Source organism: Pomacea canaliculata, linkage group LG8 (genome assembly GCF_003073045.1).
Source record: "Pomacea canaliculata isolate SZHN2017 linkage group LG8, ASM307304v1, whole genome shotgun sequence".
NCBI classification, from domain to species: domain Eukaryota; kingdom Metazoa; phylum Mollusca; class Gastropoda; order Architaenioglossa; family Ampullariidae; genus Pomacea; species Pomacea canaliculata.
Window position 1 is genome coordinate 18143675 of NC_037597.1, and position 22790 is coordinate 18166464.

At 43.5% G+C, this 22790-nt stretch overlaps 2 protein-coding genes across 2 annotated transcripts in view; both read right to left on the reverse strand.

The window, feature by feature from the left end:
- The window catches only part of LOC112570062 (fibroblast growth factor receptor 2-like), a 29250-nt gene extending 15704 nt beyond the window's left edge, over positions 1 to 13546 (reverse strand). The window contains exons 1-6 of the mRNA XM_025248267.1: positions 13417 to 13546; positions 12969 to 13095; positions 12191 to 12364; positions 11795 to 11953; positions 8178 to 8346; positions 1625 to 1775 (exon numbers count right to left, since the gene is read on the reverse strand). Of these exons, the coding sequence (XP_025104052.1) occupies positions 1625 to 1775; positions 8178 to 8346; positions 11795 to 11953; positions 12191 to 12364; positions 12969 to 13095; positions 13417 to 13518 (882 nt within the window). The 5' untranslated portion in view covers positions 13519 to 13546. The remainder of the gene's footprint in view (positions 1 to 1624; positions 1776 to 8177; positions 8347 to 11794; positions 11954 to 12190; positions 12365 to 12968; positions 13096 to 13416) is intronic.
- Positions 13522 to 22790, reverse strand: part of LOC112570064 — a 35421-nt gene continuing 26152 nt past the window's right edge. Inside the window, exons 6-9 of the mRNA XM_025248268.1 lie at positions 15538 to 15667; positions 14361 to 14638; positions 13961 to 14154; positions 13522 to 13654 (exon numbers count right to left, since the gene is read on the reverse strand). Coding sequence (XP_025104053.1) covers positions 13969 to 14154; positions 14361 to 14638; positions 15538 to 15667 — 594 coding nt within the window. The 3' untranslated portion in view covers positions 13522 to 13654; positions 13961 to 13968. The remainder of the gene's footprint in view (positions 13655 to 13960; positions 14155 to 14360; positions 14639 to 15537; positions 15668 to 22790) is intronic.

Below are 22790 nucleotides of genomic sequence, written 5' to 3' on the forward strand. Positions count from 1 at the left end.
CACAGCTTCCAGTCGTTCCGTGGGACCCGAAAAAAGTAATGATTATGAGGGTGGGGTGACGGGTGGGGTACGTACTGCTGCGATCCCTCCTTTACCTTACCGACACACCACTCCACCCCTAAACCCACCCCGTCTTTTCTAGTTACTCTCCTACATTTTTCGCTTCCTCCGTCGCTTGCCATGAAAAGCAGTGGGGGGAATATTTCTTCTGTCCATGGCTTCGAGAGTAACTTCCACACAGGTGTCGAAGCGAGGATGGTTATCAATTTTATCTACAAAAACCTTTTTTCAAAAAAAAAAAAAAAAAAAAAGACGGGCTGTTTTGTCTCTTTCCGTCTCTGATTCTCTCTCTTTCCTATTTTCTTTATTCTCCCTTCCAGTCGGCTCTGAAAGTTGAGTATTTTTGCTTCACGCTGAGCAGAGTTCAATCGTCACCAGTCCTATAATGTTTATGTTGAGTGCTGGCACTATGAACATTTATGGCAGCTCCCAACTCCTGCCCTGCACACGGTAAACCGCTCTCTAATTCCTCTTCCTTCTCCCCCCTTCCCTGCTTTTTAAAAGGTGTAATGAATCACAGATAGTCTAAATGTGGTTTGTCAGAGCGAAGAGAGCAGAGAAATGCTGGAATAGATAAAAGTTTTGATATAAATATCAAATCTGATAACTACAGTGTTTGATGTCTACCATTTGCCGACGCTGTTTCCAGCTCCCCTGGACAGTTGAGATTAGATATCAACATAAAATTGATGCCTTTGTATTTAAGGGTGATGGCTTTCTAATACTCTGCTGGGTTGGAAATGAATTTCTTATCTGTTTTCGAAAATCCTTAAAACCTTTGCTGTATTAAATCAAACTTTTAATTCGGATAAGTTTTCCTACTTCGCGACTTCAGTCGTTGGTCTCCTTCAATTATCTTTAATTCAATCAACACGCTTGCTCAGTTCTCGCCTGCACCGGAAGCATGTTAAAAACATCGTAAAAATTGTTGTTTTTTTACATGTTGTGCTAACTTTTCTTTACACATTTCTGTTTATTACTTTCGTTTTAAAGCATCCAAACTTCCTCTCTTTTACATCTAATCTAAATTTTATTTTCACACTTCATGTTCTTGTTGTCATGGGAGCCCATGCAGCCCACCATGTTTTGTTTCCTAGAATTTTATAGCATGTGAATACAAGTATCTCTTCTTTGTTAAATGTGCATTCATTCATCTGAAAGTTTTCAATCCGATTCCGTCGTCAGCAACAGTTTGATAGGTCCGACTTTGTTAGTACTTTCGTGTCGCTAAGCAACCAAGTGAGGGTCAAAGTGCTGCTAAACTCTGGTGCTGATTATTTTAAAATTTGAGATCAGTGTTTGCCAACAACGGCAAGTCATCAGGTGTAGACATTTATTACATTAATTACCTCCTAGTTCTAGCCTGGACATGTTGTGAGCCGTTTTTAATTCAACGAATGACAGACAAGGAGAGAAGAATAAAGAGACAGTGGACAACCTGGATAAGGAGACACATGCATGTGCGCACACGTTCACACGCTCACACGCGCACACACACACACACACACGCAACACACACACACACAGAGATGCCATGAGCACAAATCCAGGACTGTGAACTGACCATTGCCATGGCAACCTGGCGTGCGAAGGACAGCATGTCGGTTGGTGTGATGACGCCGTTCTCGATGCCGCCGCAGTCTTGCAGCATGGAGTACTGGATTTCACTGGGCCCATCAGGACGCTTGTGAAGATCTCCTTCTAGCCTGCACTTCCTGTAGATAACAGAAACAAACCTTACAATCTTGTAAAGTGCTGCCACCCTAGCGTGTCTACCGGCTACACCTGGCTCCTCTCTCTTCACATCAGTCATCTGTCTGCATTGTCTTCTGACACGACGGACGCCAGTTACTCGCGTATGTTTTAATCTGACTTTATATATATATATCTTTTCATCGACACAGCTAAGGTGACATAAAATACATCAATGCATAAGCAAACACGCGTTTTAAAGATTAATTTCTGGCACGAGTGTCTGCCAGACTATTTTACCTGTTTCTCTCGTCCTCATCCCTCTCCACGCCCCATCTCTAGTTCTCGACAGGTAAAAAGGCTCGGTAGTTTTGATGTATGTATGTATGCAGCAAAGAATTTTTTTTTATGTATTTCGACTACATGCATTTGAAAATTCAACACGGATGCACAGCACACAAGCACTTTCTCAAATCACATTTTTGTTGTTGCTGCACGCCCCACTTTAAGAAATGCTTGAAAGGAGAAACAGCTGCACGTGAGTAATGACACCCTGCAGGCTTCCAGACTGTACACAACCGGCTAACACCTCCCTTTCTAGGGGTGTTCCATAAAACAGTTCATCTCAGACCCTACAATTGGCCACAATCGGAACAAAAAGTCATCAGAAGTAATTAATATACAAAATATTGCCATGCTATCCAACCGTTTGATTTATGGCGCCGCTAATAAATCCTGCCACTAACTGTAATTCCCTCTGACAACAAACGGTTTTGTCTCAAGTGTCTCAGTATGTTAAAGAGGACCTAGATCATCGTAATCGACTGTATCCTGGCAACGAAGCCTCAACATCGTCTGCGTCACAAAAACACACATTACCGTCTAACGTCTAAGGATTCAAATAAAATGTGGGTAACTGATTATATATATATATTTTTTAGCTTTTTTTTTTTACACACACTTCACACCTAGTTTTACATTTACAAACACGTGCCCGCCTTCTATCTCTTCACCTCCCTTCCCCACCCCCTGTTCTCTCGAGATGTTGAGTTGAGAGAGTTAAGTAGCAGGGAGCTGTATAACATTTGCTGAATGATAGATGGAACAAGGAGTTTCCACAAGAACAAACTTCTTTGGAACCTCGTTGAAAAACACGTTTTTAAAAAAAGCTCAGCTCAAGTAATTAGAAAAAATTGTATGACTAGTCACAAATGTCTGACACACTCGGCATTACAACACGTGCATGATGCTCTGAAACGGAAAAACCCGGGTTTACATTGTCACCGTGAGAGTAAAAGAAAACGACAAAATAAAAGGTAATAACGGAGCTCAGATTTTTTTCTTCCACCCTCCAAGCTAGTTAGTTATGTGAATAATTTCTAAATTCACTGGCAAAAAAAACGGAAAGAGTTTGTTGCACCACTTATCCGGCTGCTGTGATCCCCGCCCGTCAAGAAGTCAAGACGAAGAATGTAGAAAGACGTTTCAACAGATTTTTCTTTAACGATAAGGATGAGTGCATTCTCGTGTCACTGCTTCTTTCTCCACTCATGGATATCATATCTCTCTCTTTCTTTCTCCTCTTCTCTTGTCTTTCGCCTACAAACATGCACCCGCAGACGTAGTCACAGCCGCGTGCCAGACGCGCGTGCGCAAGACCAGGGAGGGAGGTAGGTTGTGGTGTGGTGTATGTGTGTGATGGAGGGAGAGGGGAAGGGAGGTACACAACTAGTGGGAGGGGTGTCCGTGCATGCTGCCGAGCGCCCCTTCGCTTTCCAATGACAGCAATATTTACTCGAGGACCGAGTTCACACTAGTCTCTCCTATTACTGAAATGTGTATGATACCCACACTCGCCCACCCCTTTCACTTATAAATATTTGCCGATTGTGCATGAAGCGCTGTTTGTGGTTACACCATCTCGCCTCAGATCGGCTTGTAGGACAGCAAACAGGGGCCTGGCATGTTTAAAGGTCGCACGGGTTTGCCGTCAGCGGCACGGGGCGAGAAGCCAGTACGCACTCCGCATGTACGGGACGGCTACGTGAGAGCGACGTAGTGAAGCTTCTGACACCAGCTATAGTCGCCCCGACATTTCTTCCAGACAAAACACTCGCCTCGGGTCTTTGTTTAGAGATCAGCCTTCGTCGGGGTGTGAGTCGGCCTATAGGTCTTAATTAAAATGAATCGCACCGCGGCAGTTTAATCTAAACGAGAAATTACAAAAATATTCGCTAATTACTCGGTTGAGCTAACGAAGACAGTTGAAGTCAACCTTGTGGGTCGGAATTGGAGACTGTGGCGTATGCGTGTACGGTTCAAAACCTTTTCGTGGAACAAACGAAACTTCTTTGTCATTTTTCTACTGAATGATGAGGACAAGAATGAACACTGTGCTTCAAACCGATCCACTATCAATGCAAAGAAAACAAAAATCAAACATCCTAACTCAAATCCCTAGAAAGGGGAAAGTACAACACTGGTCTTTACATCAAGGAAGTAATCATCACATTGTTCCTGTCACGCAAGTTCACATGCCGCCGTTGGATAGTGTGTATATTGTCAGTGAAGAACGTGTTTTGTAAAAAATAAGTAAAAAAAAAAAAGAAAAAAAAAAAAAAAAAAAAAAAAAAAGAAAACAACACGTGAAGTGGAGCTCATTGACTGCATTTGAAAGCAAGCAGATGCATCAAAAAATATTTCAGAGAAAGCGCTTATGTTTGCCTCCTCTCACCTCCTCCTTTCCCTTGCATGCGATGCTATCTCGACCCTATCACGACATCCGCTGTTTTTGGTCACGTGGTCTGTAACGATCTTAAGATTGGTTTCTTACAATGAAGCATGCTTGTTTTTTTGTTTGTTTTTTAGGGAAGAAGGAGGAAGATATTCGAGCTCTTCTTCTACAGTATTGTTTGCGTGAATAACTTCTATGTCCAGCCATCTGCCACCATTCGTCTACAAAGTTTTCTTGTCTCCAAGATCGGGCAAACCCCGAGCTGTGCGCACATGCGTCCTTGCTTCGAATGCAGTATCTTCTGCAAGGGTGAGAAGAGTCTGGAGTCAAGCGACAAGAAAGAAGGAAAAGAAAGAAAGAAAAAAAAAGAAAATCCAAATAATAAACAAGGAAACGACGACGCAGGACTGAATTAATGGTTTCCGATAGCATCTGGCTCTCACGTGTTCGATAAACACCTCCCACTATCGTCGGCTCCTTAAAGAATAACAACAATCTCTGGCATCGTCTTTCTAAAGCAGAAAAACAAACCTGTCTCCGAGTTTTCAATACTTGTGGAGATGACAGTAGTTAGCGGCACAACAAGCCAGCAAACTCGGTTATCTTCACTGCGCATGTCTGCGGCACTTGTAAGTGTTTGCCTAGCGAACAGTGGATATTGTTTAACAGGCAACAAGACACACCCGGCCATCGAGGACTGACTGTTATGTCCAAGTTCCGATGATGTTTGCTGGCTGGCTGCTGTGGATGGTGTAGTTGCTGACAATTTACATTCCTGTTTCTTCTGTCTTTGTGGTGAATGTTCAAGTCCCACTTGAGAGGAGGAGGGGTGGGAGAGTCAATCGGGTGGCTGTTGGTGCTACATCAGGGTGAGAAATGGTTTGCGGAAATGTAGCCCATGGCTGTAGTTTGCAAGATGAAATAAAGCCGACATGGCGAGAGGAAGAGTTAACCAACTGAATCCTCCTAAATGATGAAAGAAGAAGCTGTGAATATCTGGAAAAGAAACACGCGCAAGAAACCGATGGGAGCGCAGATAATGTAGCTTGTAAGACATCGAAAGTGAAGCGAAGTCCGATATTATTCACCTGTTCACATTCCACTACCTGAGCAATGTCGACACCTTGTAGTAACAGACACCCAGCTACAACTACACCCACTACAACTACAACTACAACTAAAACTACAACTACACAAGTCTGTCGTTAGCAATCCACAGAAGAGGAAGCCTGCTGATGAAAACCACATCCGCAACAAGAAGCTTACTTCTTCTGTTCCAGCAGCAGCAACAACAACAACAAAACAAAACTACAACAAACAAACAAAAACAAAATAATACAATTTCTATTTGTGGTAGTCCTGTCAAGTGTCCACCTAACCTTTTTTCTAGTCGCATCCATGGGAAACAGGGGCATATTTCCATTAACTATCACCAAGACTTTCGTTGCTGTTTCTTCTTTTTTTTCCTCTCTGTTTAAACTATCTCTACTTAGAATAAAAATACACAACACTTTTCTCTCTCGGATGATGTAAGTAAGAATTTATAAAAATGAGAAAAGAACGCCCATGCTTTGTCAGATTCGAACTGAGCAGATACGGAGGGCAGCAAAAGGAAGGTACTGGAGAATTTAGATAATCTGTACACAGTGTGTGTTCTGTGGACAGTGAGAATAAACAACTTTTCGCCGAGGGATAAACAGGATATATTATCTTTCGAAAGATATTCAAAAATAGTCAGCTGCTGTAAGATACGCAGATATGGAGCAGTTTTAAGATAAATGAAAGGAACATGTTATACAACAAATGTGTTTAGAAGATTCTAAATATATCCGGGTATTTGGCATTGAATTGTTCCACCCAAAAGCTGAAGAGACTATATTTAGACTACGTTGACGACATTTTCAAGATCATGTGGACGACCCAGTGTAGGTGATTGATGGCAGCACTGACATGTCACAGTATGCGGAGAAGTTGCTGGTTGTTGAAAGGCAACACACTTCTCTCTCTCGACTTTGATGAAAATAAAAATCCTTGGAGGGCTACAGTAGAAATGTGTGTTTAGACACCACAAGGACAACTGCGATATACTTGATAGCATGTAGGGGGATGTTAAAAAATATAATCATCACTGGAAAAGTTGGCCAGTCCAAAAGCACATCCATCTTGTGGCTCCAGGCGGCTCCATGGTGGCCTCGAACCATACCACCGCGGCGCATTTTTCAGGGTTTTGTGCGGGTCCTTATCTCGAGTACTTGATGAGTACCTCGTGGTCCAGTCTTTCCTTGCCTTCGTTGGCACCTCGCAGAATTTTGTTTTGTCGTCGCTCTTTCGCCATTATCACCTCAACATTGGCCGCCATCTGCTGCTCCACGTCCGTCCTCGCTAATACTTTCGCTGCGGCTAGCTTCGGTGAACACGTCTCTCCAACGCCGAGTCATTACCCTCTAACCCTTCACCCCAGCCCGTGAACCCTCGCTTAGCTGCTGTCCTTGTGTTTGTGGTATTTTTAATACATGCTTGACTATATCTCTGACCTGTCCTATACCCAGGTTTAACCATTTCAAGGCTGCAGAAATAACTTTTGCATGTTTGATGCCAAACCCGTTCTTCATTGGATAAATGTGGATGAAGAAGGATAGGGAACAAGAAACATTCAAGGCTCAACCGTTGTTCTTTAACGTGATTACCTTCGAGAAAACATTTGCAACACCTGGACTGGGGAGCAGCCTCTTGGCGGCCGAGCGCTGTGTGGATCTTCAACAAGCAAAAATCAAGAACCAAAGCTAAACGGGACTTTTTCTTACCTCCATTACAACTTGTTTATCTCAGCTGTTTCTCCCCTTGTCTCTACAAGATGTTTTAAAAGGAGTTCCGGAACAATTTTGGATGTCTACACTCTGTACCCAACACTTTAAAAAAAAAAAATGTGAGCGCGCGGGGCCCTAAATTAGTACAAAGAATGTTGTGTATGGGTCTTTGTTTTCCACTCCGTGTTTAGACAGCTCGACCTGTCTTTCATCAGGCCTGAGGGTAACACCAGTGTTTTAAACTTATCACTCCCGTGCACACAATCACGGCTCCTTCAGGCAGCTAGCTTACTTTCGTTGAATAAGCTGATAGGGACCAAGGGAAACGATGGGGGGAGCTTCTCTGGCGAACCAGCAATCCATTGTTCCAAACTTATCTGCTTACAGCAGAAGAAGCTACTGACTTTTTTCAAAGTCGCCATCTTTATCAGTGTTGTTTAACAGGCGCAAGAGACAGCAAACAATAGTGGGATGCTACAAGCACAGAATACACTCACAACTGATTTTTTTTTAAACATTTGTTTAGAGAATGAAGCTCAAGTTACTTTATTGGCGTGCCTAGAATAATCCTGTTGATAATAAGTAAAAAGAAACCTTTTCTTGTTAATCGTTTTTGAAACGTGGGTTGGAAAGTGCAGGTGGTTGCGGCAACACAATTGTCAGCAGTGATTAGATGGCAATTAAAGATAAAAGTACACAAGGGTTAAAATGCAGGTAAGAAAACTCACACAAATAAATTCATTAACTTTTAAAAATTGTCTCGGGTTTGGGGATTAACAACAGTGTTTGTTGTCATATAGTAAATAAACTTTTTGTTGATTACGGTGAACACGAAGATTAGTTTTGGCAAAGTGTAGTATACTATTGTTTTCCCCGATACTTACTTGAGAAAGTTTTGAAGGTTGCCATGGGGAACGTACTCCATAATCAAGGCAATGGGCTCGGCCATGGTGCAGGCCCCGATCAGACACACGATGTTGGGATGCGTTCCTAGGCGCTTCATCAAGTTGATTTCAGCAACCAGATCCTCCTTGTAGGACATGGGTGCTCCTTCTGCAAACACAATCAGCCGACAACACATACATTGACAGGGTTTGAGGATATAAACTTTACGCTGAAGATAGCAAGTAAGATAATAAACAAGACGAAATGAACGTGAGCCGGTGTGCGTGTCCGTGTGTGTGCATGCAAAAAAAAAGAGAGAAAGACACAGAAACAAAATATCCAAATATGTCCAAAATATGAAAATCCAGAGCAATTCGTTGCTTTAAATACAATGTAGATAATGGTACATTCTTTCAAATGAAATATCCTAGCTCATCTAGAATCACACACTTGCAAACGCACAGACAATTCAGAAAGTTTTGCGTCGATAAAGCATTCAGCTTAGTAGTAAGAAATATTTCCATGGTGGCCTCCACTATCACTGGCACGATTTTACTGAAAAGACTGAAAGCACAGACCGAGTCCAAAAATCTTTCTTGACACAATGTAAAAACATTTCGATGGCGATAAGTGATCTCCTCTTGCTAAAAATATTCCCCTTATCAACATTTAAAACTGTAAAAAGTTGCTTTCTAGGTGTTAGGGAAGATGGTTTAGCTGTGTGCATGGTGGACAGTTGAAGATGTGCGATAGTGTACACGTGGTACCCGTCCAAGTCATGTCAAAATGCCACCGAAAATAGCCGAGAGAGCGACATGACCGTAAACATCTGACTTTCTTGTGTAATCCCAATGGCTGCAAGATGAAGTCAACTCTCGTGTGGAAATAGGAGAAAAATCGGTGACGAGATATTCAAGAATCAGTCAAGCAAGATGTAGAGACAACAGCTCTTCCTGCTTTCTGCAGACCCTGAGCTGCTTTCTTGTTTTCCTAACCGGCGATGAATACCACCTGAAGTCTTCCTGACATCATCGGAAAACACCAACAGAAAGCGATCGCTTTTTTATGAAAACTAATTATTCGCTTCTGTTTGTATTTCTATGGTCACACCCTTTTATGTAACCATATGTGAAAGTGTGGCATTAAAGTTAAGTAAGTAAATGTAGCAACGTGCAAACAAAAGTTAATTAAATTAAAATATTATGTCAAAAAAAATATTAATCAGTATTCAAGAGTCGTTTTAGAAAGAACAGATAACTACAGATCAAACATTTGGCAAAAGGTAAAATAAAAATAAACAATATAAAATAAAAACTAAAAATAAAAACTAAAAATAAAAAAAATAAAATAAAAAACTAAAAATAAAAATAGAAAATAGAAAAAAAAATAAAAAATAAAAATAAATAAAAACTAAAAATAAAAACTAAAAATAAAAATAAAACTAAAAAATAAAAATAAAAATAAAAAATAAAAATAAGATCAGAGTGACTCAATGCTTCAGACGTTGCCAAACGACAGAGGTTTAAGCAAGACTTCGCGATAACAGTTGCAGGTAGACGACATTTTTCTGAGGGCGGTCAGACTTTTTGATGTGTTACATACATCGCAAGCATGTTTATGTTTATTGTATACAACATTGTTATGTCCGGGGACGTACGGCTTAACTTTAGCACGATGCCAGACAAGAGTGAGAGGTGCAGTCACTGCCACGGACTTAGTAGCAAGTGCAGCTGGTTTCTGTTAGCTGTGCCTCAAACCAGCTGTCTTTCAGGGATGTTTGCTTGCGTGTTCTTTCCGTACATTTCCCCATGTCTGCTTGTCGAGCCAGGGGCCCAACAGACCCAAACGGCGTTTTCCCCGAGTCGAGTCGGGTGCCGAGGATGCCTGCAGGTGGGAGCCATCTTGCCAGACTTGTCTACCTGAGCCCTCGGCTCTTCAGCGTGTTGTCTGAGACAACATGGCCGCTGTTTTCATCTAGTCGGATGCCGGCACCATCAAGTGACGAGCTACCAACGGCCGGACAAGACAAGATAGATACTGGGGGATCTTTGCCCTCCCTACTCCCGTTCTCTTGTTGTCGATGAGGTCTGTGGATCCACTGCGCCGCCGCTTCTGTTTGATGTCGGTGCCAAGAGCTACTCTCGCTTGGCTGGCGGCACGAGATCACAACAGACTGCCCCCACTCACTTATATCCGCTCGAGAAACTCACCTGAACTAAGCCCCTCTGCCAGCCCCTGCTTCTGTCAACTCGCCATCGTTCGTCGTTCTACATTAACGGTTCAAGTCCCGGGTCTCACAGCAGCATCCATCATAAATAATGAAATCTGACGATTACAGCCAATGAAGGAACACGACACTGAGCAAATAACATAATAACATTATGTCTTTTTTCCTGCACCAGAAATAATTGGTTTTCGTGTTGGTGGTTAAGAGGATATCTTTCCATCGTGGTCTGAGTTGCTCCTTGTGAAAACAAACGAAAGCAGTGACCTTACAGCTGATTGTTACCACAATGAGCACTTGACCTCGGAAAGGTTAGATTATATCTTAATGTCTAAATGTGTTGGTATTATTGTTTTTTTCCATTCTGGCACGAGAAGTATCTACACCTGCAATAAACAGACAAAATGGACGGTCTAGGTATGTAAAAGGGTTTGCGGTGAAAAGAAGTTGTCTTTGTCAGTTCTGATGGCTTCATTTTCGGATGGCACTGCGCAACATTTTTTTTTTTTTTTTGTTTAAAGCAAAAAGACGAACTTGGTCTGCTCAGTGACCCTTAGGTCAGTTGTAAAGAATGGAGCTAAAGTACGCAGCTGAAGGAAACAACAGGTAAACTCTGAAAACAATTAAGTAATCCTTCCTCTATGTCTACGTAACAGTTTCTCAAAAACTGATTTATTTCACTTAACTCCCAAAATTAAGATGTTTACTCATGAGTGGATCAACGAGGACATTTTCGTTGTTTATAAATATTTCAGCAGTCAAATGATGACACCTGCATTCACTTCCACGATCCACCCGCCTTCATACTCTCTCTCCTCTCTCGTTTCCTCTTCCGTCAACACGATCAGGTGCCATTACATAAGAGCTCATCCTATTGGAAATGACAACTGAAAAAATACCCGGGGTAAACTATCTTTTATCTGGTAGTAAAGTCACAGTGTATTTGTGTCTCATTTATAACAGCCTTACTCCAACGACCAAGTCGAATGAGATGCACCGAGCACAGTATATTACGAGGGGATGAGCATCGTCTGTGACTAACATTTGGTGAACAGGTCTCCCTCGTCACATCTGGCTCGCCGCTGATTTTTCTTTTATGCTCGTCATCACAAAGGCTGGGTGCGTGCGGTACCGAGGGTGGGTAGAGGTGGCGATGAGTCGGCGGAATGAGGGTGGGGTGGCAAAGCAGCGCCCCGGGTCCAACATGCTGTCTTCACCGCACTGAAGATGCAGTGGATGCACCGCGCAGCACGAGGCATGTACGGCCACCCGAATATGCCAAAGTCAACAATAATCCTCCCGCGAGGTAAAGGCCCTCGCGTGCAAAACACTCGATCTGTGTAAACAAGAAAGCAAGTGATGAAAACATGAAGTGAAAGGTGTTCACTCTACCTTTGACGAGCTTTATTGCCACTTTGCGATCACAGTAGTATCCCGTCACCACTTTACCGAAGGCGCCCTGGCCAAGTGGGGTACTGAACTTGAGCTCTCGGGGATCCAGCTCCCACTCGTCTCCGAAGACCATCAGTTGATTGGAGTAGTCAGCCTTCCCTGTTGTGCAATTAAGATAAATGTTAGTAAATTACCTTAACTACAGACACTAGCAAGACAGGAAAAATGCAAAAATACAAAAAGTTGTTTATACTCGTATTATATTCAGACTAACATGTTGTATTGCTTTTGTCATAAAGAAAAGATATTAAAGCCATATTGGGGCGTGCCATTCCTCGTGGCCTTATGAGATGAAATTTGCCCCTGTGGTAAACATTTAAACTAGAGCTTGCTCACCTCCTACACTTGATTTGTAGCTGTTACTTTTGGCAACGGTTGTCTTGGGGATGATGATGCCCTTGAAGCTTTGTCTCTTCTTGTACAGAATGAGGACCACGAAGGCTCCTATGACCAGGACACCAGCGCAGCAGGCTCCAATGATGACACTGTTGACCGCCTTCAGATGTTTCTCTGTTGAAACACAAATTGTTTTCTACTGAGACACAAACTATTTTCGGCTAAAACAGAAATTATTTTTATTGAAACACAAATTATTCTTTCATGAAATACAGCTTTTTTCCAATAACGGAAAAAATCTCGTGAATAGTGAGGATCGGCTGTCTGATTTCGTTTTTATGTCTGTTGTAACATTTTTGTGACATAAACATTTAGGAGCGTAGCTCGATAATAGCACAGTGTTACTGGATCGGAGCAAACAAACAGTCAAAAAAAAAGGTGAATTCGTGTCACATAAAACACTACAAAAAGGCTTTTATCTTGTTTACAGCACTAACAGGTGAACACGAAGAAACTTCCACCGACACGGGTATCAACAACAGCAGCAGCAGCACAACAACGATATAAACTGTGATTGTGTCTGGTAAATGATGGGGAACACTGAGACAGAATGAAGAGGAGAGCAGGTGGAGTCGTTGGTTGGAAGTGATGATGAGGGAGTTGCTGATGGTTGTTGACAAAAAAAGTGGCAAAAACACCAACAAGAAGCGAGCAGCAGAACAGGAGGAAGATTCATCAGCAAAGACAACAGCAATGGCAGTGTTACAGATTGTCTTACTGGTCATTCGGTCGTCTGGCAACTCCTTAATGGCGAACTGGAGCTCGGAGGTGTTAAAAGATATTCTTCGTTGACTTTCATCGAAAAACTCCTTCTCGTTTTTCTCAGTTGTCGCGAAAACCTCAATCTGCAAAAGAGTGGGGTCAGAGGTCATACACTGCGTGGGTTTAGACCGGCTACACTTGAGATACTACATCCACCATTCCTCAAGCTCAATCGTTTATAGTTTTTGTGTTTCACTTCACACTGATCTACCCACTGTTGTATAATCTTCAAAAACCACAAAAAGTTCTCTCTCACCGACTGACACACACACACACAGGATAGGGTACAGACATGGGAAAAAATCAAACCAGACAAACAACTCCAAAGATTGGTCATCAAGAACAGGATGAGACAGAAGGTAGGTTCTACATATATATCTCAATGTGACATCAACTATACTGACCACTACTTTGTAAACGGTGCTGTCTAACAGCTCAACTACTACGTAAGTTCCGGGCACATCGTCTTTGTACACCAGAAGGCCGCCAGCATCGTCCTCTAGCATGATGGCGATGCTAAAGTTGACTTTTGAGGGTCTGAGAGAAAAGTCCACGAGATGTTGACGAGAACTGTGTTGGGTCGGTTTCTCTGCGGCAGGAGCGTCACTGTGACGTTGCGGATCAGTTCCGACAGGGACTCGTCTGTCGGACAAACACACAACATTCAATGGTTTATTTCTTAATTGTGCAAGACTGTGAGAAATTAAAATGGACTAAATTCTTCAGGTTACAGTTGTTTTTTAGTTGCTGACGTAGCATGTAAACGAACTGTCGCAACCGATGTCACATTTTAACAGCTGTCACATTCCCGCAGGATCTTAAAGGCACAGTACAGTAGGTAACAATATTGCATCTTCTTCATGAGTAGACCATGTGACACTGTAACCGTACTAAGCACTGAACAGTGCTCACTGATACTGCTGAACTGACAAACCAATCGCAGCCTACCTGGCTCCTCAGGTGCAAGGTCTGGTGTTTCCATTGAAGACCTTTCGGTTTCGTCGTAGCATTCTTTGAAAATTTTTGCTTGGTTCCCGGCACGGAGTAGTCCACACAGAGGTCACGGCCAGGTCCCTCGAGTTCAACACGATCAGAACAACATACTCCGTGTTGTATAACAAATTGCGAATTGTATACTGGGGCTGCAAAACAGAACCGCGGAGGAAGCCAACGTTAGTGGAAAGCATCATCATGAAAATTATGTATATTTTAAGGAATGATTGATGACTGATGATGATTAAGTAGAGCGCTTTTATTTTTCAATAAACTCTATTAACTTTCTCTTTATATCTCTCTATATCTATCTCTTTGCGACATATGCATTAAATAGTATCAGACACACGGGTACCTTTTCCGAAACGAGCACGGGTACCGTGGACGTGTACTGGTCGGAGGGATGGGGACATCCGGGCATTTCCTCGTAAACGCCACACTTCTTAAGGATATAGGTGACTTTGTAGTACAGTGTCTCCTTGTTTGTAGACTCCAGGTCTTTGGGGTGATCCCAGGTCAGCTTGACCGTCAGCCCGCTGTTGACATCCGGGCTCCTCTCCATCGTGTAGTTGAGGAGGACCACGTTGCTGCTCGCTCTTAACGAACTCTTTGTGTCCGGCAGCATGATCTCATCTGAGAAAGGGCGAAGAGCGAGAAAAACATTTTAGGTAAGACAGCAACTATGATTAATTCTTTCAAGGGACAAGGAGGCTATATTCCTTCTGACATAATTGTTTACTGTTTGGGAAACGCAGAAAACAAGAAAAGGTTGTATGCATATTTACAAATCTTCCTTCGCATCGTTCTAACACGTGACTTGGAGCAAATAGTTTGAGGACTGGAAAGGTAAATGGGATAAAGGAGGACAGGTGAGGGTGCACAGACAGCAAGACAGGTGCAAAGATAAACAATGATTTATTGCCGTGGAAACGACGTCAGCGCTGTAAAGACAAGGAAGTATGTGAGCGGTGTGAGGAGCCGCGGCAGGGAATTTTTGACCGAGTCAGCAGCTAAGACTTTTATCGTGGCAAAGCAAACGGCCCTGTAAACAGGTGCCACATTCAGAAAAAGAACAGCGTGTCCGAGGCGAGGTGTGAATGACAGTTAGCCACTCGTTACTGTACTCGTGACAGGCGCTGACCGCTGCGCCACCGGGATGCCCAAGTCGATGGAGGAAGACAGAAGTTTGGATGAAGAAGCGTCGGTTTATTTTCTGAAGAGATTTTTTCTTTACAAACTTTATTTATTAAAATATCCGACAGAAAACAGCTCTCATCACCGAAAATTTTTACACGGCGTACACTAGCTCTCTTCAAACTACACGTGTAAATTATGTTTTTAAAATATAACATCAGAAAAATGGCGACACAAAAAAGATGTGGGTATGGAGTGAGTATGGAAAATGCAGACGACTTCTTGACACTCTTATAGTCAAGAGAATTTTCTCGTGAATTGTACAAACCAGCTTGCTAAAGTGCTGCTAAACTGTTTTTTTAACATAGTCAAGGGAGTTAAGACAAAAGTGTTCTCACCTGCAAAAATCATCTTAGTCACGTGGAATATACTTTCGGCCACCACACCAGTCTCATCAATGGCCTGGATCAAAAACTCAGGAACGTATGGAACTTTCTGGGTGTACATGGCATATTTTGTCTTTGGGGTCTGAAAAACGAATGTTACAGAAAACTGGTCACAGGGGATATAATCACTCTTTGATATTGTATAAATTACACTGTGAAGATTTTCAGTAACAGGGTCAAACAGCCTGAGGCTACCAAAGAATTGCTTACCGCAGTGAGAATGTTACTGATTGATAATAAAAAAAAAATAACAGAAATATTGACCTCCGATACAGCGACATTTGGCTTATCTTGAAATATCGGAATCAGAAATAAAATACAATGTAATAGTTTTATTCTTTATCTACATATTTTTGTAGCATACTGAAGGTATTTGAGATCAGCTCATGTCACTCGTCATAACGGACTGAATGAACATTAATAAACAATAAAACTGACCATGAATATTCTCCTCGATCTTTCCGAGCAGAAATTTGTTAAGCAGTCAGCCTCTGATTATCTGAGACCTTATAATTGTTTGACAGTTTTATATTTTATTCTGGTGTAGTACAATATAAACAAAACGCGCTGAAAACAAACATGCTTAAATTTAATTCAGAAAAAACTGAACTCTTTGTGAGAACATGCACGTTGAAGGCATGAAAGTCTTAGACTGCCATTATTCTGAAGTCCAAAGTTGTCCTCCTTTAAGACCAATAAGTCTGAGAACCCGTGACATGCACGAGTTCTGTGCAGTAAATTCTGTCATATCTAAGAATCGGAAAGATCAGACAAATTCAACCAATCAACAACTGTAGCACCGTCCTCGAGAACCTTCCATCGACCTTATCGACTGCACCATCCTATGAGTCAGCGAAAGGCTTGATGGACATGAAATGCTGGCCAGCGCAGGTGAGATTCCCTCCCGACGGCCGCGGTGTAGGAAACAAAGGTGTGTCACGTGCTTGGGGAATCTCAACCGTGCTGAGTGTAGTATGGTGGTAGTTGGGGTGGTGGTGGTGGGGAGGGCGGGGGAATGTGTTGTGCCAGGACCTCGCCAGCCATAAACACAGGAGCACGATGCGGCCTTTCAACTTGTTCGTGCTCGGGAGGCGAGGCGCAGGGTCAACGAGCACGAGCTGCTCTGCTCACGAGGACGGAGGTATGTACTCATGATAGCAGCACCCAGCTATGTGCCAGAAAGAAAATCAATTGTAGCTCTTGGAATGCCAGATGCCGACATTGGTCTCAAGCCTACCGAAGGGTTCAAGAGAAGAAAGCTGTAGGGGAGAGCACTCGCCTGATACCACTTCCTTCCCCTGCCAGGCGGTGACAAGTGGAATGGGAGACATCAATGGCCGGAGGGCAGATGACATGAGGAGCAGAGTATCTGACTGATGAGTTCAGACACTCTTGCTGCCTCTGAATCTCTTCAGCAAGACTGTCACCGATTTATTACCGTTTATCAGGTATTTAAAAAAAGTAAAAACAAAGAATCTGAAGAATTTCAAGAGCAGAGCACTTCATATCACTCCTCTACAAAAGATAGCTTTGGAGTGATAGTCCATGTTGTTGACTAAACAATATCGAGTGGCCACAACATTTCGCAATAAAATCTTTCTCTTTCTCTCTTGGAGGGGTTTACAGAAAAAGCACGGTTCCAATCAAAGACAAGACATTAATAATCTGAGGGGTAAACTACTTCTCGAGGACACAATATGCTCAGAAGGTGTGTTCGTGATTTACACACAGGACAGAGCTGTGTGTTTACTGTTGAGGTCTGGCGCTGCAAACACCTTGTGATGGTGTGCTCACCTGTGCTCAGAAGGTAGGTAGACTCCCAGTCACGTGGTTTGAATACCGTACTATCGCTCTGTGGACGCTATTAATGGTCAGTGTGAAGGGTTTGAGAAGTTTAGCTGTCAGAATTGTACCAGCGAGTCCATAAATGTTTGAGTCACCCAGGAGGTTTTAAATGTGCTGGTACTAGGTGTTCCTGAAGGTAGTTCCGGGAAGTGCGTTGTTTTTAATAAAAACATACCTGCGAATGTCACTCCGACTGAGCTGTATAAAATTTCGTTGACTCTGTTCTTCCAAATAAAACGCAAAAATCTTACCACTGTCACGTGACTCATGAGTAACTGCAATGGAAGAATCCAGCATAGGTTTTTAAAAAAAGAAAATAAATTAAAAATCTGTGTCACTTAATGAGTCACTTAATTTCTGACTGAACTAGAAGACTCGTCTCAAACAAAACACTCTGGCAAAAATAGCTTTTATGTTTTGTGGACTTGAAGCGTGCTTTGAAAATGAGTCGACAAGAGAAAGGAAGCCAGGCCCAGGGCAGTAAGAACACGGAACTACGTTGGAGCAATTATCTCCCCTTCCTGCACGTGCCTGTCACGTACTCTACAGCACAAAGCCAGTGTGCTACACGACACTCTCGTAATTAATTCTCATGCTTGATTTCAAACAAAGTTCCAGCCAAGTGCCGTGGCTGCGGTTCGGTGGCTCGTGACAGGGAGGATCACGTGTCCACAAAGGCACACGGTTCGTTCTCTTGCAGGTGGCGCCTGTGTAGCAGGCCTGCTTCCTTCGTTCGTGGGCGGCGCGTGAAACGTTCAATCCATCCACACACTGAACCCTGTGCTTCTCTCTTTGCCGTAGGAAACTATAAAACAGGTTTAAGTGTCTAGCATGGACTTCAGCTGCCCAGCAAAATAAATGTTCTAGATAACTTCACACTCGCAGCCACTGCCATCTATATATAAACATTATACAAAGGCTAGGAAGGCTGACGCCAATGACTAATCATTTCTATAAAGAAATCTTGGGCGACAAGAAGTCTCATTTTTTGTCTCACAAGGGTAAAAAGTTATTATATATATATCAAAATGTGGGTTTAAGTTTTATATATATAGGAGGGGTGGGCGTAAACAAACCTTCCCCATAAGAAAAACTCAGTTGCGTAAAGTTTGACACAGAAAACCCGTCTGCTTCCAAAATAAGAAAAACGGGGTTACTCCATGACCTTTGCCAGGTCGTTAGGAGCCATCTTTACTTGAGGGCGGTGCCCATCTCATTTCCCTTGCTTTCTTACCTATCCCAAACCCTCTTGGAGTAAGGTACCCATTCCCACCAGCTGGGTCGACTGGGGCAAGTGAGCTGCGCTACACGGGTACCGAACCGGCGTGCCTGTCAGTTTGAACGCCAGCCTCTCAACTTCTCGGCTTTCCGTTCCACTAACCAGAGCCTTCATCGAGCAGTTAATGTGCACATTTCCTTGACTGCCACTAAGTTGCTGTTGAAAGTTACTCACGTTTCTCTCAACGCCTACCGATGTCTCTGGAGAGCATTAGAGAGCTCGGCCGTTTACTCCCCCTCCCCCTGCTGGATCCATCCATCCTCCTGGTCCCACCCTACACGAGACACGGTCAGGCCGGCGTTATCTGACAACCTCCTTTCACTCCACAGCAGGACCACAGAGTCGATAGAAGTACAGACAAGCAGCCACTCAGCGCCTGCTGCTATCTTAATAGCGGTTATGTTTTCAAACAGTGTAATGGGAAGGTAAGGGAGTGGGGAGGAGGGGAGGAGATTGGACACGAAAACTCATCACCCGAGTGGGCGAGGTACTGCTGGAGTAAATACACCTGTTTCGTGCTGCAAGGCTGGCGTCAGCGAGGGCAGCCAGGGAAGCCTGGACGGTGTAGGAGGGGAGGAGGAGTGAGGCAGGGGCCGCCAGCACGACCTGCAGGACTTGCACGACGGTAGGCACAGACTTATTTATGTGACGGGCCCCAGCTGTTCACCTCCCGTTCCTCTCCTACGTCACGCGGCCCTCCCTGGCCGCACCTGAGGTCAGCGGCGCGTTGGTATTTCACAATCGAAATGAAAGATAAAACACGGCTGACCTTGCAATTCTTTCAACAGCAACACCCACAAGTCCTTTTCCTCCCCTCCCTCTATCTCTCTCTCACACACAAACATCTAGTCACTCACATATTACGCCGTGTTTTTGTTTATACTTTGCCATTTCTCTCAGTTTACTTGTTTATGTTTGTGGGGAAGGGAGGATGGTAGTAAACATTCAACGCTAAGTGCGATAGCAATCAATAACAAAACTAACAGCTTGAATGTATTGATACTTTACTTGAACTTCCACTGACCTTATTATTTATAAACTCTTTTCCTACCTGTTTATTATTTTTATAAGTTTTTAAAAAATATATTATTTGAAACGGTTGTATGCACCAATTAACAATGCCATGATAATCATCGTATTTGATTTCCCAGGTTTTCACAACTACGATGTAAGCCCTGCTCACCGATGCCTGAACCTTCTCGCTGCTCAGGCGCTGAGGGTGATTGCCCCTGACGCGCTCAAGGGCCGAGGAGGTAAAGTTTTGCCCTCCCGAGCATCCTTCGCACGTGCGCTGGCCGACTACGAGCGTTGTCGAACAATGCATGGAGTGGGAATATTTTCCGATGCGGAGGAGATGCTGTGCACATGACGGTAAACAGACAATAACCACTTGACCCCAGTTCCATACCCAAACATTTTACAGGCAGAGTTATCTGCTGTGTACATGGCCGCAGACTGAACCAACACATCATGGCCTCCACAGCTAAGCATAGTTTCTTCTCCACCCGCCATCACTTTGCCCACCCCTTCTCTACCATCCACCCCGGGGTTTGTTTGTTTGTTTATTGGTGTTTTATGCCATGCCAGCAACTAAGGCTATATCATGGCAATAAAAAAGTTTTTATGTTTAAAAGTTTCAGGGTAAATTTTCTCCAGTTATTTAACTTAAAATCAGACCACGGTAATAAGTTAACTAGATGTTAAAGAACAAATATGGTGTAAAATGGGTGGTGGAGCCCAAAAAGGCCGCCAAAACAGAAATTACATAAGATATATTAGACTTAGATTTGGTGTAAAAGTCCTATTCTTTTTAAAAACCAAAAATAGCTGCCGATGGATGGACCTAAATAAAACATACAATGAATCCACTGTATAAAATTTTGACGAATGGTCTGAAGCCCCGGACAGTTCATGAGAAAGTGTACTACGTCAAGATGTCCCCCACACCAGGGGCAACCTGGTGGTTGTTCCCTCGCAAGAGGTATCCTTGCGTGGCATATGTGTGTCCTGTCTTTAGTCTTGTTAGGACTAACCTCCTCCCGCCTTGTGGTATGGCACAAAGGTGGGCGGTCAGAAAGACAGGGAAGAGTGGCGAATAATTTATTCTGACAGAGGGTGTTCCAGAGGTTTTGCCATAAAGTCAGTATGTAGGTTGTAAGTACAGTTTTACAGTCAGATGAAATAAGGAACTGTATTTTACCAGGGGACTGACATGCAGCCTTAGCAGCCTGGTCTGCTCGGACATTGCCTGGAATGCCAGAATGGCCAGGGGCCCAAATAAAGACAATGTCCTTATTTCGTTGGATAAGTGCTGCATGAATTTTATGAATCTTGACCACAAGGGGGTGATCAGATTCATTTGAAATAAGAGCTTGGAGAGCAGAAAGAGAGTCTGAGATTATCAGAAAGTTGTGCTCCGAAGAGCGGTGAGCATGCTGCAAGGCAAGTATGATAGCATAAAGTTCTGCTGTAAAGATAGAACTTTCGTCTGCCAATCGGACTGAAGCAGCCCGTTGTGGTTGGCAGGATGGAACTGCAGCCGCAGCGACTGGGCCACCACTTGGGATTTTGGAGCCATCTGTATAGATTGAACAGAATTGAGGATAATCAGAAATAAGTTTACGAAAGTGTTGAAGATAGATGGGGTCACTAGTGTCCCCTTTTTTGAAAGTTGTAAGATCAAAGCGAATCTCAGGAACAGGGAGAATCCAAGGAGGAGTTGTTTGTAGAGGTAAAGGCTCTACCTGCTTGATATCTACTCCGGCAGCTTGAAGATGAGGTGCTACTCGGAGTGAAAGAGGCTTTTGCTCCTTGGTACGAATGGCATACAGGGCAGCACGCTGAGGTCTGAAGACAGCACGATACGCAGGATTCCCAGGATGGGATTTTAAGCGACAGGCATACGATAGCATGAGTTTCAAACGACGGAGAGAAAGTGGAGGCTCACCAGCTTCTGCGTACAAACTTTGTACAGGAGTGGTGCGAAAGGCACCCAGACAGATGCGGAGCCCTTGATGATGAATTGGATCAAGAGTTTTAAGGTAGGACTCTCGAGCAGAGCCATAGATAATGGATCCGTAGTCTAGCTTTGAGCGGATCAGGGCACGGTAGAGACGTAGCAGAACCGTGCGATCCGCTCCCAGCTGACATGGCCAACTACTCTAAGAATGTCCAAGGCTTTCTGACAAGATAGGCGTAGAGATTTGATATGAGGTAGAAAAGACAGTTTACGGTCAAAGATGACCCCAAGAAATTTAACCTCTTGGACCACCTTGAGTATCGTGCCTTTGACAGTGATAGAAGGGTTTGGAAACATACCTCTCAGTTTGCAAAAGTGGATGCATACTGACTTCGTAGGAGAGAAATTGAAGCCGTTTCTGTCACCCACTTTTGTACTGCATTTACGCATAGCTGAAGCCGGCGTTCGAGGCATGGAAGGGAGCGGCCTCGTATGCAGATAGCAAAGTCATCTACATACAAAGAGGCCTCTAAACCTGGACAGACTGATTTCAAGATTGAGTCGATTTTGATGTTGAAAAAGAGTTGGAGAAAGAATGCTGCCCTGAGGGACGCCCATTTCCTGTTCCTGAGGATCAGACAGTATAGACCCTACTCTGACTTGAAAATGGCGGTTTGAAAGAAAATTCTCAATGAAGAGTGGCATACGACCCCGGAAGCCCAGGGCATGGAGGTCTAACAGAATACCCCGCTTCCAGGTAGTGTCGTATGCCTTCTCTAAATCAAAAAACACCCCTAGAACATGTTCTTTGCCGACAAAAGCGTCCCTGACAAAGGTTTCAAAACGGACCAAATGGTCCAGGGTGCTGCGGCGTTTTCTGAAGCCACACTGCAGGTTGGAGAGGAGACTCTGAGATTCGAGGTACCAGGTAAGGCGAGCATTTACCATGCGTTCTAGAGTTTTACATAAACAACTAGTGAGAGCGATAGGGCGGTAAGAATTTGGATCAGAGGTATCCTTACCAGGTTTTGGAATGGGTATAACTACTGCCTCTCTCCACGAGGGGGGAAAACAGCCGGATACCCAAATAAAGTTGAAGATATCTAGAAGGAGAAGGAGAGA